The sequence below is a fragment of the Podarcis gaigeae genome (genome assembly GCF_964106915.1).
Source record: "Podarcis gaigeae genome assembly, chromosome: 5".
Taxonomy (NCBI): domain Eukaryota; kingdom Metazoa; phylum Chordata; class Lepidosauria; order Squamata; family Lacertidae; genus Podarcis; species Podarcis gaigeae.
Genome location: NC_139681.1, coordinates 13,395,485 through 13,417,794, shown reverse-complemented (window position 1 = coordinate 13,417,794; position 22,310 = coordinate 13,395,485). Strand labels below are relative to the sequence as shown.

Here is a 22,310-nt window from a genome sequence, read left to right as displayed (position 1 = left end):
TATACGATGTTCCAGAAGCTTTTGGTTTTTTCACAGGTTGTGGTTTGTGCATTTCAATTTAGGGCTGAGCCAAATATGGAACAGCGTTCACAAACCACTTTGTAACATCTCCTTACTCTTTCATCAGGACTTTGCATCGCGTCTGGAAGAATACCGGAGAAATGGTCAAGAACTGTATGCGCTTTTGTGCAAGGACCACGCTGAGGTAAGAAGCCCCAGCCTCATTTTTCTGCTCCTAGCCAAATGAGGATTGGGCATATGGGCTACTATCCAGTAAGGGAGTTGTGGTGTTTTGAACATAGCATTGGTACATTTGCAGTTTTTTGGGCAACCTAAACGCAAAACATCAAGAGCAGCAGAACATCACTGAGTTTTGGGAGCCCATGAAGCATTGCTGAGCAACATGGACTTGGAAGTGCAGGTGTCATTGGTCTGATGTTTAGCTGAATAAAAAGGGCTGATCTCTGCAGATTAGTGAAGGTTGAAAATCGATCAGTTTCCCTCAGTTCCTCTGTTTGGTGATCTCCCCTGCCCCCATTGCTGTTGACAAAAGAGTTTTTCCATCCTTAAGTTCAGTTTGTCCCATTTCCACATCACCTTGCAAACATTATTTTAAGATTGGCACAGACATTTTTATATATGCATCTTTTTTTTGCTAGCAATTGCTGCTAAAATGCATTTTCATTTTTGTGTGTGCTTCCCCTAATATATAACATTTTTGTTGTTGTTCTTGAAAAGCTGGATCGAAACATTCTCGGAAGTGCAAAATTTCAAGGGCTTCTGCACTTCATTTTTCCGACTGGTTTGAGAAGTGTGTTTTAGGTAGGTAGGCATTAAAATGGAAAGCAGTTTCTTCTCTATTCATACTACAGCATAATGAAAAGGACTCCTGTGCAGGCTTCATTTGACAGACCTAACCATACGTGATTTTTTACACCCAAAATGGGATAAGGGCAGCTATGTTGGTTTTCTCACCTCTATTTGCATCGGTGGGTAGATTAGAATTTGGACCAAGTACTGCTCACACACTCCCCTGCTTGGTGGGAAAGGAATGTTTTTTTCCCCTTTTAAGTGCAGTAAGTATGTGATTTTTCCAACGAAATATTCTACATAGGAACATATAATAGTTGATAGGAATGGCTACATTAATTGTGATTGACAAGCCATTAATCGACGACTCCTTTTTCATTTAATACATTTACTAGAAAAACACCATATGGATGCATGTTTTTTAAAAATATATAGAGAATTATTGGGTTTTCCTCTGCTGATTGTAATAATTTGATTGCTCGCAATAAACTGAAGATGAAAGTGGTGCGGCGAAACAATTTAATACAAAAACTCTCAATGAAATGTAAATGGTTGTTACAAACAAGGGTTGTTGTTTTTTAAAGTTGCTTGAGCCTTCAAAGCTGCTGAAAGTCCAAGCAGACTGATGGACAAATCATGTGACCTTATCTAAGGCAGCTTCTTGTACCACTGGAGGTCTCAGGGCTGCGACCTCAAACCTGAACCTAACTTCTGGAGCAAGGGGCAGGGAAATCTTACTAGTGGGGAAGGGGTCCTGTATTCTGCCTCCTGAAACATTCCTGTATAGTGCAGGGAAACTGCACCAGTTCCATATTTGGGGGGACATGAACTGTAGGAGAGAAATCTGAGATAGGGAGGTGCTCTCCCAGTGTACCTGAAGGGACATCTTTAGCCCCATTGTTCAGCCCAGACACCTATGGCCTTCTGGCAGTTCCCTCACTGCTAGAAGTGAAACTACAGGGAACCAGGCAGAGGGCCTTCTCAGTAGTGGCCCCTGCCCTGTGAAACACCCTCCCATTTAATGTCAAGGAGAGAAAGTACTGCATAACTTTTAGAAGGCACCTGAAGGCAGCCCTTTATCGGGAAGTTTTTAATGTTTGATGTTTTGTTATGCTTTTATATGTGTTGGATGCTGCTCAAAGTGGCCGAGGCAAGCCAGTCAGATGAGTGGGGTATAAATAATAAAATTATTGTTATTAATTATTACATATGTACGGCATACAAACTTTTCTGCTTCTCGTAGCCTAGGTTCCCGTGGTAAAGGTCTCCCACTTCAGCAGCCTGATGAAATCTCTGAATAAATGTAAGAAAACCAAGCTGAGTTTTGATTGTTTTGAGTCTTTCTTCGCAGAGGTTAATGTGTGGGTACAACAAATCTGCAAAAGCCTGGGCAGACCTTGAGGAGCAGCTGGTTCGGAGAGGAGGACCATGGGCGTCTGACTTAGCCCCTTCTACTTCAAGGTGGATTCTGGATGGATACGAAGGCCCTTCGCGGATGAGGAAGAGGGTTTGGCTCAGAGTCACCTATCATACAGCTGTGTCAACAAGAAACAAGGTGACATGCCTTGGGGGCAACAAGTGGGAATTATCTTCCATCAGTAATGGCCTTGTAAGACTAATCATGAGGGGCAGCTCTTCCCTCTAGAACGTTGGCGCCTACAGTCTTCTTTTCTGGAAGCCTATTCGGTTGTGGTTCGAGGACCCGACCCCCGCAATGTGAAATGAATACACAAGGACACGTGATATAAGGTTAATGGGCAAGAAAAGGCCACAACTTTATTGATTACAGCAGTGAAAAGGTATTGGCTTAGGCATTGGATGTCTAAAACAAGGGGTTTATTCACCAGTAGGTGGAGCCTGTTGATGCTACTCCAACTATAGGCTCTCCCCTGATGTCACCGAGGGTCGTGCCATGGCCTCCCGCCAAGCAGGCATCGGACAGAGTACACGACCGCCAGATTCCTTTAACGGAATACCCAAAAATTGAAGGCATAGGCGATGGCCACACCTAGCCCTTCGACACACCACAACACATTATTCCAATGCCTAACCTACCCACCAATACCACAAAAGTTGTGACTATGAGGTAGGCGAAAAAACCAAAAAGCCTAATGCCAAATGGAAAAATTCCTACCAGGCTCCCTGGACAACCAGGGCGACCAACCTAAGGTCCATAGCAAGGCCAATAGACTAAGACCCTGAGCTCAAAGGGAGTGGAGGGTGGGTGACTCGCGACGAGAGGCCGAGGAGGAGCTGGCGCCGCAGCAAAAGGCTGCTGTAAACGCCCCCTCGGAGGCACCTGGTTGGGTGCCTGCCGAGGGGCGTGGGCACCAGCCAGGTGAGAGGTGGAGGCAGGGGGCTAATGCCCCCTGCTAGGGGCGGTGCTCGGGCTCCCGCCCACAACCACTCCCCTCTCTTCCAGGGAGGAGAGTCTTTTCCAAAATGTTCGGGGGCCAAAGCGCAGCTTCCAGTGGTTGCAGGAGCTTCCTGTAGTCAAGCGGAAGTCGTGTCGGACATTCAGCTTCCAAAAAAATGTTCAAAAACCGGAGCATTTACTTCCGGGTATTCGGCATTCGGAAGCCAAAACGTTCCAAAACAGAGGTGTTTGGGATCCAAGGTTTGCCTGTACAGTCATACCTCATGTTGCGTCCGCTTCAGGTTGTGTTTTTTTGGGTTGCAGACTGCCAACACCCGGAAGTACTGGAATGGGTTACCTCCGAGTTTTGGCAGTTGCACATGCACATAAGCGCTGAATCACAACCCACATGTGCGCAGACGCACAGACGCGGGTTGCAAATGTGCATCCCGCATGGACCACGTTCACAACCCAAGCGTCCACTGTACTTCTTTTGGTTCACTTGCATACTATCAGAAGCCTTGAAATAAGCATGGATGGCTTATCAGGGGTCCTCCATCTGGCGGATGTTGCCGCAGAAGAGCGGACTCTGTATCAGCTTAATAAATGTGCTGGTCCTGAGGGTTAACCATGCGGCAAGGTCCGAGTCCAGTCCGAAGTCGAGGGTGCGGTATGGAGTCTGTCCGTCAAAGCTGAAGCGGGGTCCAAGGCAGGGAGTCGGGTGAGGTCAGGAACTCTGGCAGAAGAGCAGGACAGGGTGCAGGCAGGAACAGGCTATCAACAACGTTGCTCCCGCAACCTGGGACTAGGGCTGGCTGGCTTTTATCTGCCCCGAGGCATAGGGCAGCCCCGGTCCACAGGTGACTCACCTCTCCTGGCCTGGAGGTGAGCACTCCTCCTGTGGGAACTTAGTTCCCTCCGCCTCTCTGCCCTGAGCCTCTGCAGCTCAGGAGAGGCTGGAGGGTTACTGGACCCAGAGGCCACCTCACCTTCCCCTGACAGGGCTGAGAGTAGAGCACCTGCAGGCAATGGGTCCTCCATCACCTCAGGAGCCAGAGCAGACTCAGTTGGTGCCTGCACCTGAGGATCCAGCACAGGTGAGGGCCCTTCAGGCTCAATCCCCAGCCCCGGCTCAGCTGGTTCTGGAGGCGGGGATGCCTGTGCAGGCTGGGATTCCTCAGGTTCAGCCTCCGAGTCCGAATCCCAGGCCATCACAATAAACCATGGGTTGTTGGGGAGAGAATGATATCATGCCTGCAATCTCCACCCTCCTCCTTCCTCCTTTCATTCATTGACTTCCATGCTTCCATCATGGTCTCATCGTAACACTTAAATCAGGGTTTCCTTGCTGTCTCCAGCTGTTTTTGGACTACGGTCCCCATCATCCCTGACCACTGGGTCCTGCTAGCTAGGGATGATGGGCGTTGTAGTCCAAAACCAGCTGGAGACCCAAGTTTGGGAAACCCTGATGATCTCAAAATGAGAGTAGATAAATCCATGTGTGCTAAGCCCCATCAGTGGCTGGTCTAGTAATTATAAGGAACCTCCATGTTCAGAAGCAGTGGGCTTTTAAGTACCAGATGCTGTCAACAAATAAAAAGGAAAGACCTGCAAGCCTTGCTTTATCATGGAGGGCACTCTGGACGGTTCATGGAAGGCGATACTCCAGAGTTCCAGTTTGATGTAGAAGTGTGTTGATCCTCCTGTTTTTCCCCCATTTCAGTTGCATAATTCTTCTGCTCAGGCTCATCAGCCGCACGACAGCCCATTTGCTGTAACCCCGGAGGAAAGCCAAGGTAATATTCCAGGGCTGACGGCTCCATGAGACACCTCTGGTAATGTATGGAAAGAACAGGCAGGCAGGCAGGCAGGCAGGCACCAATCTGATTCCGAAACATCTGTTTGTGTTGGACATTTGATTGCTTTCACAACAATATACCAGGCCACAATGAAATGAATTCATGAAAAAGAGTGAATTAATATGATAAATTTTGTCCGAGTTATTTGATCAAGATGACACTTTGTCTTGTAAATGCCATTGGAAGGACTTGGTGTAGTTTGCTAGCTAAGCAAGAGAGCTGTGGCAGAATAAAGGTAAATGTAAACGGACCCTTGACCATTAGGTTCAGAGCCTAGGAAGGTCGGCGGTTTGAAACCCTTTGATGGGGTGAGCTCCTGTTGCTCAGTCCCCGCTCCTGCCAACCTAGCAATTTGAAAGCACGTCAAAGTGCAAGTAGATAAATAGGTACTGCTCTGGTGGGAAGGTAAACGGTGTTTCCGCTGCTCTGGTTTGCCAGAAGCGGCTTAGTCATGCTGGCCACATGACCCGGAAGCTGTACGCCGGCTCCCTCGGCCAATAAAGCGAGATGAGCGCCGCAACCCCAGAGTCGGCCATGACTGGACCTAATGCTCAGGGGTCCCTTTACCTTTTATATACTTGAGCATTCAAACTATAGCTAAATAAAGTTGGAGGGAATTCTGAACATTGTAAATAAATATACGCGATGAAGGTTCCAGGCGAGTCTCCTTGGGGGAGAGCATTCCACATAAGAGCACCCACTACAGAAAAGGCCCGTTCTTGTGTTGCCACCCTCTGGACGTTTTGTGGAGGAAGCACACAAAGAAGGGGCTCAGATGATGCTTTCAGGGTCTAGGTCAGTTATGGATATAGAAGGCATGACATATACCAGCCTTGTGTAGAGCAATTTGCCCAATACCATAGTGCAGGCTAGGGAGCAGAAAGAGATTGCTCTCTTTCTCATGTGCCCACTTCTTTGATTTCTCTGCTAGCTGCAAAGGAAGGGAAACTACCGTATTTTTCACTCTATAAGACGCACCAGACCACAAGACGCACCTAGTTTTTGGAGGAGGAAAACAAGAAAAAAAATATTCTGAATCTCAAAAGCCAGAACAGCAAGAGGGATTGCTCCGCAGTGAAAGCAGCAATCCCTCTTGCTGTTCTGGCTTCTGGGATAGCTGCGCAGCCTGCATTCGCTCCATAAGACGCACACACATTTCCCCTTACTTTTTAGGAAGGAAAAGGTGAGTCTTATAGAGCAAAACATATGGTATTTTCTGTGACCATCAGCCTAGAAATGCAGCCTTCCTCCAAATGTCCGCTTGGTATAGGGCATTTAAGAAAAAATAGTAGTCTGCCAATTTTGACCATGAAGAAGGGATTTGCCCTCTTGGAAATGCAAGCTACGATGGTGGCTAGTGAGTTTGTTGGGCTTGTTTACAAGGCAAACACAACTATTTGTTAGCCATTTATTATTTACTGTAAACATACTGCCATTGATCCTGTCTTTCCTACTGATACAGGAGAGCAAAAGCTAAATGGAAGAGAAGGAGAGATGGATTGTGGGCAGCTGACATTCTTCCCTGCCCTGCATGAAAGTTTCCAGTCGGAAGAATTTTTGGAAATGTGCACAGAGCGGAAAATCATCCTGCAAGAGTTTGTACAGGATGAAAAGGTACCATGAGTTGATTCTGGGGAACTTTTGTTTTGCACATCACTGTTCCCAAATGAATGGTGGGGTGTAATTTGGTGCAGAGAAAGCATCTTATATTCTGTTGAGGCCTAGACTAGACAATAGGTAGGCAAACTAAGGCCCGGGGGCCAGATCCGACCCAATCACCTTGTCAATCCAGCCCATGGACATTCCAGGAAACAGCATGTTTTTACACGAGTAGAATGTGCCATTTTATTTAAAATGCATCTCTGGGTTATTTGTGGGGCATAGGAATTCATTCATCCCCCCCCCTCAAAAAAAATATAGTCTGACCTTCCACAAGATCTGAGGGTCAGGGGACCAGCCCCCTGCTAAAAAAGTTTACTGACCCCTGTCACTAGACCAAACAGTTATCTTGTGATAACTCTATCCTTGGACTTGAAAGGATAGAGGGGGATGACACGAAACAGGCTGTTTTCAGATTGTTGCTAGTTTGTGGATGTTACTCAGTTATATACCAGCAAACTGAATTTCATGCCCTTGTACAAGAAACCTGCTTCCAGGAGGGGGAAAAAACACACAGACTTTTTGAGGTGGAAAAACTGGTGGGAAAATGCATTGGAAAATTTAGGTTATTGATTAGGGCTGGGTGATATATTGATATACAGTGGTACCTTGGGTTACATAGGCTTCAGCTTACATATGCTTCAGGTTACAGACTCTGCTAACCCAGAAATAGTGCTTCAGGTTAAGAACTTTGCTTCAGGATGAGAACAGAAATCGGGCTCCGGCGGCAGGAGGAGGCCCCATTAGCTAATGTGGTGCTTCAGGTTAAGAACAGTTTCAGGTTAAGTATGGACCTCTGGAACGAATTAAGTACTTAACCCGAGGTACCACTATATCATCCAAAACTGGTTTGAAGTCCATATCAGTTTCATAATTTTTGACCTGGCAATATATTGTGAATCATGATGTGTGTGTGTGTGTTTGTGTTTGTGTGTGCGATGCAAAAATCACGATGCAGGAAAAACCATGAATCCAGCCAGTGTCATCCTTATTTCAGACATTGTGATATATCAGTATATTGCAGTGTTTAGCTGGTGATATGTCAGGATGTTCGAAACCAGATATTGTTGCTGTTTTTTGTGTTGAATATATGCCATATGGTAATTTATGGACCTAATAGGTATCTAAAGGCATTTGCACATGTTGCCATGCAACCAGTCCATGCAGAATGTAGGCACCCTATATATAGAAATGAGCAAACCAGTGATATTTTAGTGAGCAGGCTAGCAGGCGGCGCCCATGACTTACACCATAGGAGCCTACACAACACAAAGCACTGCTGCTGTATGTAGGTTTTATTTTGTTTGTTTTTTATCCTAAATTTTGGAAATGTACATCCAGGGGTTTTTTCCTTTAATTTTTTGGGGGGCCCCCAAGAGAGTGGGGCCCCTAAGCTATGACATGTTTAGCTTATATGTAAATCCAGCACTGATCATATGACTTCCCTTCAGGCGATTCACAACGATTGCTCAAGAAACAGCTCACCTGCTATTGACTTGAATGTGTCTCCACGGAAAAAAAAAGTCCACACATAGAAAGTTAGATGCTAGGGAGAAGTGTTCTCTTTGATGAGCTAGTTTTCCATGTATAAGAATTGAGGGCAGCATTCAGACAGGGCCCTCTGCCTTAAGCCATGTTTATATTCATGTTTATATTCATGTTTATATACAGTATGTTTATATTGGACTTGCAATTAATAATGTACTCTTACAACCTATTACTGCCTTTACCATGGGATTGGTGAAAAAATTACAACCGCCCTCTCCCCACCCCACAATATATATCCTTCATTAACTGCAACTTTATATAACGGCATTTTGTCGCTGTAGCATTGCCTTTCAGAAATGTTAAGGAACACTGTCGGGCCGTTATGTCCATCAGTCAAACAAGGTCCTCTGAAAGTGATACATATATCTTTGCTTGGGCTTTAGGTAAAACCTCAGTGCCTAGGACTTGCTGATCGTATGGTCGGCGGTTCGAATCCCCGCGGCGGGGTGGGCTCCCGTCTTTCGGTCCCAGCTCCTGCCCACCTAGCAGTTTGAAAGCACGCCTAAGTGCAAGTATACAAATAAGTACCGCTTTATAACGGGAAGGTAAACGGCATTTCCGTGTGCTGCGCTGGTGCTGGCTCGCCAGAGCAGCTTCGTCACGCTGGCCACATGACCCGGAAGTGTCTGCGGACAGCGCTGGCTCCCGGCCTCTTAAGTGAGATGAGCACACAACCCTAGAGTTGGACACTACTGGCCCGTATGGGCAGGGGTACCTTTAGCTTTACCTAGATCGAGACAACACAATTAAGCTGTTCCCAACAATGTAACCTCAGTGAGACAGGTTTTCCTTGCCTTGGCACATGTAATGTTGCTACCCCTGCTTTGTTCCTCTGTGTAACTCCACAGGAAGCCACGAGACATGCCAGAAGCATTCTTTTAGCAACGGCTAAGTCGATACAAATTTTAGAAAGCTGCAGGAGGTAACATTAGCCGTTATATGCTCAGTTAGCATGCTAATTCAGTTAGTCTGCTGGCCACAGAGCAGGAACAAGCTCTCTCACAGCACTGCTCCTTGATAATCACCTCTTCCGTACCAAATTGCTTGCACTGGCTTCTGAAACAGTTTGATTCTGTAAAAATGTTGTTGTGTGTGGAACTGCGCACTTTGGGTTTTCGCAGAGATGGGCAAATTCTCGACGGCCATAATTACTTTTGGGGGTGTTTGCATTAGGAAAGAGATAAGCCAAATGGATCAGCTTCTTGCACTCTAAAGAACCTGTGTTTCTCATTGAACCTGTCTTCACGCATTTACTGCATGTAAACATGCTTGATTTTCTTAGGATTGGGTCCGAAGATAGCTCAGATGCTGGAGTTCTGAAATGTCTCTGTGCCGTTGTGTATGGTTGGAAAATTACTCCCTCTTTCCCATAGAAGGAATTAGCAGAAGAAAAGCAAAGTATCTGGAGACCGATTGAACGGGAAAGATAAAGGAGGGGTGGGAAATAAGAACTACATTGTTTGCCCAGTCAAGATCGAGGAATATATTGAGATTGTGTTATTTCCAAGCTAAAGTCAAATCATAAAAACTCACCCAGTGTTTTGTGTGGAACTGCTTTCAAAAATGTTCCAGAAACTTCAGTTGGTATGAATCACTGCTTGAATATTTAACTGAGACCAGGCATTACAGTGGTACCTCGGGTTACATACACTTCAGGTTACATACGCTTCAGGTTACAGACCCCGCTAACCCAGAAATATTACCTCAGGTTAAGAACTTTGCTTCAGGATGAGAAGAGAAATCGTGCTCCGGTGGTGCGGCGGCAGCAGGAGGCCCCATTAGCTAAAGTGGTGCTTCAGGTTAAGAACAGTTTCAGGTTAAGAACGGACCTCCGGAACAAATTAAGTACTTAACCTGAGGTACCACTGTATGTACATATTACACCAGCACAAAATAATTAATATGCATAAGTAAAGATCCTGAAAGTGTCTATTCCCAGCAGTAACTAATTTCTAATTAGAACTGATGCACTTTTCCAGTTATATATGTAAATTTAAATGAAAGTTACATATAAAACTCCATAATGTCAAACTTTTAAAAATACATTTTAAAAAACCTTTCTGGCTACTGCCATTAACCATGTTTCTACAATGGCAATGAATGCAAAGGTTGGGTTTTTTGCAAGGGGGGGGGGGGAAAGGATATCATTCTTTACCCAAGATTAACTCAATAGTCTTATGGTATAATAACACTACAAATCTCTTTCATTAACAAAATACAGCTGCGAAAAGCATTTTTGTTTTAATTGAAAGACTGACTTATTAAAAACCAAGTTCATAAAATGACACCATGAGGGGGTGTGTCCTGCTACTAATGGCTCCACCCCCACCTATGTGGGTGGAGCGTAGTAGGATGCACTCATAGAAAAAATGTTATATTCCAGATAGTGAGTAGAAAGACAGTTTCAGTTCTGCTTGGAATTTACAAACGAAGAGCAATGATTGGCTAATACTAATTGCCACCCATCTGAAAGCAGCCTATTTTCAATTATATACTGAAACTGTATATAATCTTGTACCAACAAAATTAGGACATGTCTTTAATATCCGACGTATGTCACTTAAATCCTTTCTTTTTTGCATCCCTGAGTGAATTGAGCAATCCGTTGCTCATTGCCCCGAGAAATATCTTTGGAGGTAATTATTCAATTATTTCATGTCACCTTTGCATCACTGAATAATTATTCTAGTAACCAATGAACTTGTTCTGTGTTCTGCTCTGAGAAAAGGCAAGTTTAGTTAATCTATGTTAATTTCAGGCTCTCCGCTGCTTCATTAGGTAACAACACTATTTTCCCTGGGGGCACCTTTATAAAACTACCTCATTTGTGTCCGAGCTTTGATGCTTGTTGGGAGAGAGAGAGAGAGAATGATTGAGACTGTGAATGTGTTCATTGATGGAAAGACTTTGCTTCAGTTGAGTCAATTCAATACGGCTTGAGAACTGCCAAGTTGGTTGTGCAGGATTCCAGTCCTGCAAGGACTCAAGTGCTAGATATGTTCTAAGGTAAAGGTAAAGGTACCCTGACCATTAAGTCCAGTCGCACATGACTCTGGGGTTGCGGCGCTCATCTCGCTTTATAGGGCGAAGGAGCCAGCATTTGCCCGCAGACAGCTTCCGTATAATGTGACCAGCATGACTAAGCCGCTTCTGGCGAACCAAAGCACCTCACAGAAATGCCATTTACCTTCCCACTGGAGCGGCACCTATTTATCTAATATGCACTTGACGTGCTTTCAAACTGCTAGGTGGGCAGGAGCAGGGACCGAGCAATGGGAGCTCACCCCGTCGCGGGGATTCGAACCGCCAACCTTCTGATCGGCAAGCCCTGGGCTCTGTGGTTTAGACCACAGTGCCACCCACGTCCCTAGATATGTTCTGGAAAAGTCCTACGAGATCCCTTCATCCGTCATGGAATTCTACTCAATATTGATCCAGAGCAGATTCCAATGTATAGTTAGCAGAGTAAAAACACGTTGCAGGATTCCCAAAAAATAGACCAGAGGCAGTTGTATTTCATTCAGCAGAGCTTTACTGCTCCTGAAGGCAAATGAGCATGATGGTCACAAATCCAGTACATTCAGGATTGGCACAGACAGGTGTACTTCCTTTCACCCGTGAAATGCTTAAGAATATGCAAATGGTGGCCACTGTTTTGTTGGTAATATGCGCTGCCTGCTTCCCTCTTTAGATTACATGCAGGCAATCGGTGGTGGTCGTTCAGGGACACATTGTGTTGGAAGGAGTTCTTCTCTTTGGCCAAGAACATTTCTACATCTGCAAGAATTTCACTGTGTCCCCGCTGGGGGAAGTTTACTGCACAAAACACTGCATAACCAGGTGAGTTCTTTCGTCCCCAAGATCAGCTCCTCTATCAAGATAGACATAACATTTTACAAAGACAGGAAGAAACACCGCGGACAGAATAATTGCCACACACAGGAAGAACAAGGATATCGTTTGAGCACCTCACTTGTAGTTCTATGAATCATTTAATGTGTCAAAACGAATAGGAGTTATTAATATTGCAGTTGTTGTATAAGGAGTTATTATGATGACCGGAATGTGATTGAAATTAATAAGATTTTGGAACGCAGAAATAAAGAAAATAATCAAACCATCCATTCTAGCATGCGAGGGGCCACCTTATCTAAATGAGATAATTTGGTACTTGAATGATTGGTATTAGTAATTGTATTATAAATTGTTGTTGTTGTTTTAAATAATTTTTATTAAGTTTCTTACAATTATGACACATACTACAACAAGGAAAAAAGAAACAAAATCACAAATATAAGCAAAAAAATAAAATAACAAACATAACAACAAACACCTAGACAACACAAATTAATTGCTTATTTGAACTTCTAACCTCATAAACATGTTCTTTTACTTCCTCTGGCTCCTCCCATCTGAATTTCCTTGTATTTGAATGTAGCAGTTTTCTAATATCATTATTAAAACACAATATCCCAATTAAAATCAAATTTCTTAACTTTTCTTAAAGTTCTAGATCTCATTTATTTAACTAACTCCTAATATAATCCTAGGTCTATTGGGTACTTTCAAGTAATTTCTAATTTTTAATATTACAATATTTATTCAAATAGTTTTTAAATTTCTTCCACTCTTCTTGGTATTCCTCTTCTTTCTGGTCACGGATTCTTCCAGTAAGGTCAGCCAACTCCATATATTCCATCAATTTCATCTGCCATTCTTCCACAGCTGGTAATTTTTCCATTTCTTGGCTATTAAAATTGTATTATAAATTGGTATTGTTATAATGAGGCTATTGTTGGATTGCAATTGAAATCTAATAAAAATTATTATCAAGATCAGCTCCTTCCCACAAAGCTGGGGAATCCAACTGCTATAAAACAACAGCCCTTGGCAAAACATGCCCTTTTTGAAGTGTCATAAAATGGTTGCATCTATATCCTGATCAAATCCCAATTCAACGCCAACAGACACAGGGACCCATATTGGCATATTGCTTGCTGTCGTCTGCTTAAAGTGCTTCCACAGAAAAGGTTTCCTCTCTTTCAAAACAAGCTGCTCTGTTGGATTTTTCTTCCGGTTCCTGTCTACAGCACTCCCCCAGATTTCTGCATTTACACCCCTGTTCTCCTCTGCTTTTCTGTAGCTTATTTTGTACCTGTGATTATCTGTCCTTACTTTTTGCTCCTAAGAAACCTTTACTGTTGCAGTTATGTTTGCCTGTTTGGGGAATTGCCAACCAGTACCCACTGGTGCTATGAAGACTTCCACTGCAGCCACAGATGTCAAGCTTTCGTTTTAAAACAGAAAGTTAGTCTCTAGCCTTCTTAGAAATAAACCCTCAAAATTCAAAACGTACCCACTACTCCAAAATGGTTGGTGACCTCTGGCCTGTGTGTATTTCTGCTTTGAGCTTCTTTCTTTAGCTATAGTCTTCCCCTCACTCAGTCTTCCTTTTGTTTGTGTAGCATCCGAGAGCCAGCATGGTGTAGTGGTTAAGAGCGGTAGTCTCGTAATCTGGGGAACCGGGTTCGAGTCTCCGCTCCTCCACATGCAGCTGCTGGGTGACCTTGGGCCAGTCACACTTCTCTGAAGTCTCTCAGCCCCACTCACCTCACAGAGTGTTTGCTGTGGGGAAGGAAGGGGAAGGAGAATGTTAGCCACTTTGAGACTCCTTAGGGTAGTGATAAAGCAGGATATCAAATCCAAACTCTTCAAACTCTTCTTCTTTGGGCAGACGCTTGCTTGTATGTGTTCCATGCGAGACATATTTGGGAGACTTGATAAATACAAACAACAACCCCCCCCCCGACACTTCCTCAAAGTGGAATTTTAAAAAAATTAAAGGTTCCGTCTGAATTTTGAATTGCTTTGCTTTCGAGCATTCCATTCAAATGTGAATTTTCACACTTCAACTCTGAAGTAAAATGCACATAGAGACAAAGAGTAATAAAGGCTTGGAGATACTGGCAGGGGTCAGGCCTGTATGCAAATTTCAAGTTAAATGCATTTAAATGGTCACCCCCCAAAACAGGGGTGTCCAACAGGTCGATAGCTATCTACTGGTAGATGCCTGGGAGCTTTTGGGAGATCGCAGTCGATCTCTGGGTCCCTTTCCTTAGCATTAGTAAAACAGAATCCTGCCCCATCCTCCATTGTTGCACGATTTGCAGAACAGAAGATGGAGTTTACTCAGTGAGGCTGCTTATTTTTCCAGTGATTTCCTGGTGAGTGGCTGTTCCCCTTTCTCCCTTGAGCTGAGGTTTGAATTCTAAAAAAATGGGGCTTTTTGTTATGTACTGAAGGTCTCGCTTTGGGCCACCAGGGGGATACTGTAGATAGTTTTCACTCAGGTCCACATATGCAAATAAGGGATTGAAAGTGACGTTCAGTGATTGGATAGTTACAGAAAATGGTTACTGTTGCGTTCTAGTGAAGCTCTATATAAGCAGGCTGGCTGGACCCTTCAGTTCAGTTCTGTTCTGGCCTGTGAATAAAAGCAGTTTGAAGAATCACTGTGTCGTCTGATATGTTCACCCACAACACTTTTCTCCTTCCTAAAAAAGCTCAACAACTGTGACCTGAACCCCCCAAAAGGGGGTAGATCACTGCCAGTTTTTAGATCACAGTCTCTTGGGAGTTGGCCATTCCTGCCCCCCCAAAAAAACCAGGCACTTGGAGCCTGCAAATTCTTCTCTTCTGTTTTTTAAAATCTAATTACCGTATTTTTCGCTCTATAAGACACACCAGACCATAAGGCGTGCCTGTTTTTGGAGGAGGAAAACAAGAAAAAAATATTCTGAATCCCAGAAGCCAGAACAGCAAGAGGGATCTGGCTTCTGGGATAGCCACGCAAAGCCTCTTCAGGGCAGCGGGATGAAGGCTCCCCCTGCCCTCAAAAGGCTTCGTGCGGCTAAAGCCCCTTCTCCTCCTCCTCCTGCTTCACAGGAGAGGCACTTCGCTGAAGGGGTGCTGCGCAGCTCTCCCTCTCTGGCAGCGCCATTCGCTCCATAAGACGCACTCACATTTCCCCTTACTTTTTAAAAGGAAAAAACTGCGTCTTATGGAGCAAAAAATACGGTAATCAGGGGAGAATTCCCAGCTTAACCTTTAATCCATAAGGCTCCAATACCTTGAGAAATGTAATTTCCCCAAGGTTTGGCTAACTTTCCAAGGGCAGCAAGAACCTTATGCCCTGGCACCAGAGAGAGGGGGAAAAGACCTCCTCATTCCCTGTGGCACTGCCATAGGGCGGCAGCTGTTGCTAAGGAGAAGAAGCTTGGTTGAGCTGGAAGTGAACGGGGCTGACTGGAGGTAGGGGGCTGGGCGACATCTTTTACAAGATAGATTGGCTCAGAAAAAAAGCCAAATTACTTCTGATTTTGGGGGGGCAACAGGTTAGCTTGTTTTGCAAAGCCAATCCAACATGATTGTTGATTGTGTACAGAAGAGGAGCAGAGAAACAAGAGGAACACTCCAATGTTCCTGTTAAGGACGACAAGTCAATGCTGTAGTCCTTGATTAATGTCCATTGCACTGTGGAGAGCGTATTAACTTATGGTCTATGTGTGTGGTTTGGGAGCTGCACGGCCAGGGGAAAAACAATGCTATCCAGGGTTGTAAAGACTGCAGAGAGAATAATTGGGTGCACTCTTCCCACCTTAGATCAAATCTATGCTGCCAGGTGCCATAAGAAAGCGGCAGAGATAGCGCAGGATAGTACGCACCCCGGAAATGATCTCTTTCAGCTTCTGCCTTCTGGAAGAAGGCCAGGACTAGCCGCCTGAGAAACAGTTTCTACGCAAATGCAATTCTGGTTCTAAACGCAGCATAAGGGGTCTCTATAGTATAGTGTATTTTAAAATGGGGTTTTAGAGTTTTTAGGGGTTTTTGAATGTTTCATGTAATTTTTATTTAGTTTTATGTAGTTTTTATGTAGTTTTGTGGTAGTTTTATGTAGTTTTTCAACTTCATTGTTCTGCATGGGACAATGACAATAAAGATATCGTATTTCCTGTTTTCCTTCTAGCATCGATGATACATTCATTCATAGCTTGTGTGACAAAGACCCAGCCACAGGACAGGCTACATGTTCCTGCCATTCCTACAGTGACATTAAAGAGATCCATCCAATGTGCTTTCTTCTACAGGTAGGAACCAGCTGTTAGCAAGGACCTTTCCTTTGGTACAGGATATCTGACAATATGCAGCCGCAATATATGGCCTTGCGGGTCCAAGAAATATAGCTGTACAATCAGAAAAGAAAATGGAGGGGGGAATTGTAAGCATGCATGGGCTGTGAGTGCTTCTTTGGCTAGCGGTCATGCTGACATTTGTAGGGAGGGATCTGAGCTATTTCCCTCCCCAAAGTTTTGGGAAAGCATTGCTGAAGGGGATGTTAGGTGCTTCCCTTTCTGGCGATCTCTGTAAAAGAAATTCCACACTGAAACCTTGCATTGGTAATAGAATAACAGAAACTGTTATGTACTGAAGTTCTCACCCTGGGCCAGCAGGGGGATACTGTAGATAGTTATGCAAATAAGGGGTCGAAAGTGACGCTCAGTGATTGGATAGTTTTAGAAAATTGTTACAGTTATGTTGTACTGGAGCTCTATATAAGCAGGCTGACTGAACCCTTCAGTTCAGTTCTGTTCTGGCCTTTGAATAAACAAGAGCTGTTTGAAGAATCGCTGTGTCATCTGATATGTTCACCCACAACTTAACAGAAACAAATGGTGGATTTTGAAGATGATAAAAAATAGAATCCGAAGTTTGGCAACACAGTCCTGGTTTCTTCAGGCTGAAGGAAAATGTTTTGGGTGTTATTCAAGCGTTCTTCCAAGCCTAAGAATATAGGGAAGGGCCTCGGGCAGCTGGTGTTTGAGAAGAAGCTGAACAAGTAAACTAAAGTACTGAGATTGGCTCAACAAAACCACAATCTGACCTGGAAACCTGGATTCGTTCCTAACCGGAGAGAGCAAATGGGTTGCCCGGATGGATGGAGCAAAGGACTCCTTACTGTTGGTGGCAAAGAAAAATAGTTATAAAAGGGAGAATGCCCTGGATGTCAAGGTCTAGGTTTGGGGCAAGTACTCTGTGGTGCAGAAATTTAAAATCACAAAACATGCAGAAAAGTAAAGCATGGAAATATAGGCTGTTAGACCTTTAAAAACCCTTGTGAATTCTGACACTTCCTTAGCATAGAGAAAGACCACACATTTGGTAAGTTAAAAATGGTTTACTCACAAACTCTCCAAAGGTCAGATTCATGTGCTTTCCCATACAGCATTAGGAAAAAAATGCACAGGCAGTAAAACTTGACTTAGTTACAGTGGTGAAAGTTCCTAAATTATAGGAACGAAAGAGTGGCTTGTTAGAGCCATGTGCTAAGCCGGAGCAACCAGCTTAGCCTCTTCATATGCCAAGCTTCTCAGGTAGACTGGAGGGGGAACAAAACATTTATTACCTAGTTCCTCTCCAAGGTGAACTAAGCCTGGCAGGACCGCTTACTCAACAATCTTAGATCAATGCATTACTTAGATCATGCATTCCCTTTTCCATTGTAATCTCACCATTCTGCCATTGGTTTGTTCTCACAGGAGATTGCTTTGGAAATCTTCTTCAGAAGTGGCTACTCCATATTCCTTGTATTCCACAACAGTGACAGGACGAAAACCCTGAAAAGGTACCTCACACGAGAGCTCAAAGTTCCCAAAGGCTCTTTAGTGCACTGATGGACATTCCCTCCTGCCTGATCCTGTGCTAACTTCCCCCAGTGACACAACAATGCCATTATTCTTGTCAGTCTGTTGGGCTGCAATTTGCTTTGGGAGCAAGAATGCTTTGCTCCACTGTGACAAGTTTTGCCTACAACTGTTATTACCCTGTTGAAAAAGAAGGCTGGTGAAACTGTCACAATATCTTGGAAATGTAGCTGAATATTGCAAAGCAATTTCCCATATCCCTCCTTACAAACATGAGGTTATATTTTTCGTATTATCAGAATATCAAGGCATGTACTTTTCTCCTGGATCCACCTGTCCTGTATTCCGGGATTTGTAGTCCACACTGCGCAGCGCAAATTTGCAAAATGTGTAAATGTTTTACTCAGCCTGGCAGCCCACATGCAGAAACCTATTTCGTTGTTGAATTATCCTTCCTGCTCTTGCATGTGCACTAATAGCTGAAAAATGACTATCCCACAATCCACACACGTCAACAACAACAACTGCCCCTCCATGTAATTATTTCCTGAGCCAGTTGGTTTTTTTCCTGCTAGCATATTTTGAGTTACAATTGAATGAATAAGGTTATTGCTGGACAGCTAAGATATTCTGTTAACAACTTCCTTCAAATAATATGTGGGTGTATGAGCTCATATATTTCTGCTGTGTTTGTGGCTTCTAGTTGTCCCTTCTCCTCAGCCTTGACAAAGCTAATCTTAACACAAAATGTGGTATGGGAAATGAAATGGGGTTATGGAATAATTGTATGTGGAGGGAAATTCAAGTGATTTTTATTTGTGTGTGTGTGTGTGTGTGTGTGTGTGTGTTCTACTCTGAGAAGCTGAAGGAGATGCAGTGGTACCCTGGTTTAAGAACAGCTTAGTTTATAAACAACTTGGATTAAGAATGCTGCAAACCGGAAGTAGGTGTTTTGGTTTGTGAACTTTGCCTTGGAAGCAGAACATATTCCGCTTCCTGTCAAGTGTGTTCCATTTGTAAATTGAGTCCCGCGCTGCTATGGGAAAGCACGCCTTGGTTTAAGAACGCTTTGGTTTAAGAACGGACTTCCGGAACGGATTAAGTTCGTAGACCAAGGTGCCACTGTATTTGCAAGGTTCTCCCAGTCCTATCAGCAGCTTGTCTTGAGCACATAACTGATGTTTGAACTACACTGGGGCTTAGCTGGCAAAATATACAGGAATCCTTAGAAGTTAATTTCTAAAGCAATGATGATTTCTGAGCATGAATCAGCCCTTTCTATTGTTGCTGTATTTTCTTCATTCCGGTTCAGATTTTATTCGAAGAAGCCTAATCTGAAATCGAAAGGCATCACGGAAGCATCAATTAATATAAGGTAAGAACTGCATTAATTAATTAACTGATAAGCCTTTCGTTCTCTTTTAGAACTGTAGCGAGCATTTTAAACCAATGTGCCCCCTGTTACCTGACAAAGGGTGTGCTGGGAATTGTATATGGTGTATATTAGTTTACACGTATTATTCATGTGCAATTTTTTGTACGGATCTTTTTATCTATTAAAAAAATGTAGATACAATTGTATAATTAACTGGGCAGAATGGATTTATGAGTGAACACTTGCAAAAGTGACAAAAGTGAAGTAGATTGTGTTGACTTCTCTCCCCCCCCCCCCCGCTTTAGCTAGCGGTAGTCAAAAGAAGAAAAAAATATTTGCAGGTTGATTGTGGGTGAGAAGGTAGAAAAGACTGAGGTTTGTGAAGGCTTGCAAAAGAAAGTTGAATCTTTTCTTTAGAAGAAATACAACTCTTGTGTGTCAGGAGCATTGAAACAGCTCTCTACTCAGTCAGCAACCAGAAACCAAAGCTTTCTGAACTCTTCCTCTCAGTCTGTCTCATTCTGCTATGGCTTTGCTGTGTGGATGTGAATATAACAAGCGAAACGGTAATCCATTCCAACATAAATAATAATGGTAATTTTTTGTTTGCCTTTATCATTATTTTTTTAATTCAAAGATGAGTGACAGTGATATGAGTTACAATAACTGAAATAATACGTAGGTAAAAATATTCCAAGAAGAAATTACCAAGAAAAGGAATTGATCACTGATCACTATTTCTTGCTTAGCATTCCCAGAGTGTTTAAAACATTCCCAGTCTTCTTCACACTCATTAACCGTACATATTCCTTGATTCACCCAAAGAACTCAGGTGAAACCTCATAAAGCAAAATATACACCAGGAGGTTTTGTTTGGTCACAATTGAGCGCGCAATTCCAGAATCGACGCTAAATTTCTGGGAAACTAGCCACCATAGCTGCTAGAGGGCTGTGGAAATTTGTTTTCCGGGGTTTTTAGACTTGTCTACTCATGTTCTATGGGATGCAGGTGGCGCTGTGGGTTAAACCACAGAGCCTAGGGCTTGCTGATCAGAAGGTCGGTGGTTCGAATCCCTGCGACTGGGTGAGCTCCCGTTGCTCGGTCCCAGCTCCTGCCAACCTAGCAGTTTGAAAGCACATCAAAGTGCAAGTAGATAAATAGGTACCGCTCCAGCGGGAAGGTAAACGGCATTTCTGTGTGCTGCTCTGGTTTCACCAGAAGCGGCTTAGTCATGCTGGCCTCATGACCCGGAAGCTGTACTCCCTTGGCCAATAAAGCGAGATGAGCGCCGCAACCCCAGAGTTGGTCACGACTGGACCTAATGGTCAGGGGTCCCTTTACCTTTACCCATGTTCTGTCTGAAACCAAAGGGGCGCATGGGTTGCCAGATACATTTTTTTCCTAGCTCTCCTACCCCACTGTTTAGTTGGAGCATCTTCGGGTCCTTTCTGCTTGTCTCATAGACCAACTTATTTTCTAAATTGTTGATGCTGAAGAACGAGATCAGTTGAATCGCTTGCCTGCAGTAATACACCTGACCTTGTTCGCTCTGAACATAGAAACTCCAAAGCTCCATTATACATGCACCGAGGCCATAAAAGAAGCTGATAGAAATGGCAACATTCAAAATCGGGTGGTCAGCATATGCAGCGACCAATAGGCCAACCACAACTCTTTACTGGCATGAGGAAGGAAGGCAGTCTCGTAAGCAGTTTAAAGAGTTTGGATTTATATTTGATATCCCGCTTTATCACTACCTGAAGGAGTCTCAAAGCGGCTAACATTCTCCTTTCCCTTCCTCTCCCACAACAAACACTCTGTGAGGTGAATGAGGCTGAGAGACTTCAGAGAAGTGTGACTGGCTCAAGGTCACCCAGCAGCTGTATGTGGAGGAGCGGGGAATCGAACCTGGTTCACCAGATTACGAGTCTATCGCTCCTAACCACTATACCACACTGTCTCCAATAATAACTGATACTGCATTTGAGGTTCATTTAAAACAACAACAACAAGTTGCCACCCAAGTTTGGCCTGAAGCAAAACTTAAAATGAGTTGGGACATTCCTCCTTAAACAAAATATCCGAGGAGTCCTGAGGGAAGTCAAAAGAGTTTCAATCAGCCTAGTGCACTTTCTCAAGGGAAAGGGGAGTTCCACAAACCTCTTCAAGCACTTTAACATAATATACAGTGGTACCTTGGAAGTCGAACAGAATATGTTCCGGAAGTCCGTTTGACTTCCAGAACGCTTGGAAACCCAGGCACAGCTTCCGATTGGCTGCAGAAAGCTCCTGCAGCCAATCAGAAGCCATGGAATTTGCATTGGAAGTTTGAGTTCCAAAGAATGTTCGCAAACCTGAATGCTCCTTTCCGGGTCTGCAGCGTTCGGGAGCCAAAACGTTCGACTCACAAGGCATTTGGGATCCAAGGTATGAGTGTAGTTTTGCTTTCTTATGCCCTTCGCAAAACAGGAAGTGTGCGAATATATTTCAGTGAAGCTTATGCCTTAAAACCATAGGCACATTGCCAGCTTAAAAATCAGCGAGGTGTCTGTGTTTCGAATTAGATTTGATTATTGTACAGTTGGCTGTATTCCTAAACTGCCCCCTGCCAGTAGGTGGAGAAAGGGATCTGGATGTCTCCATAGGGCTTAGGTTTTCGAACTGGGTTGAAGCTGATCTGGGGGGGGAATGCAACAAAACACAGTATTTCTAAAAAATAAAATAAAAAATACAGGAGAGATGTGGACTGTCGTACGTATGTGTCTTCACAAACCAGCCATAGGAGCACGGTGGATGCAGAGCAAACTGGAGTGTGTTCACAGCTTTCGTTCCCCAATTCTTTTTAATTGTTCGGCAGGTATTGCTCCTCCCAAGGCAGCTATCAACATGTTAAAAACAATACATGACGTCGCAAATCACAGTACAATTTGAAAACGTCACCCAAAGGACAATACATTAATTGTTATTTTTTATCATACCTTGCTGTGGAGGACAGAACCAA

At 43.9% G+C, this 22,310-nt stretch overlaps 1 protein-coding gene across 2 annotated transcripts in view; it reads left to right on the top strand.

Moving 5' to 3' along the window:
* WDFY4 (WDFY family member 4) overlaps window positions 1-22,310 on the top strand; it is a 184,123-nt gene that overhangs the window by 114,095 nt on the left and 47,718 nt on the right. For both annotated transcript variants that reach the window (XM_083738111.1, XM_083738112.1), the window contains 8 exons: window positions 128-205; window positions 2,162-2,365; window positions 4,890-4,962; window positions 6,488-6,639; window positions 11,924-12,072; window positions 16,259-16,379; window positions 17,829-17,914; window positions 19,246-19,308. In XM_083738111.1, coding sequence (XP_083594237.1) covers window positions 128-205; window positions 2,162-2,365; window positions 4,890-4,962; window positions 6,488-6,639; window positions 11,924-12,072; window positions 16,259-16,379; window positions 17,829-17,914; window positions 19,246-19,308 — 926 coding nt within the window. The remainder of the gene's footprint in view (window positions 1-127; window positions 206-2,161; window positions 2,366-4,889; window positions 4,963-6,487; window positions 6,640-11,923; window positions 12,073-16,258; window positions 16,380-17,828; window positions 17,915-19,245; window positions 19,309-22,310) is intronic.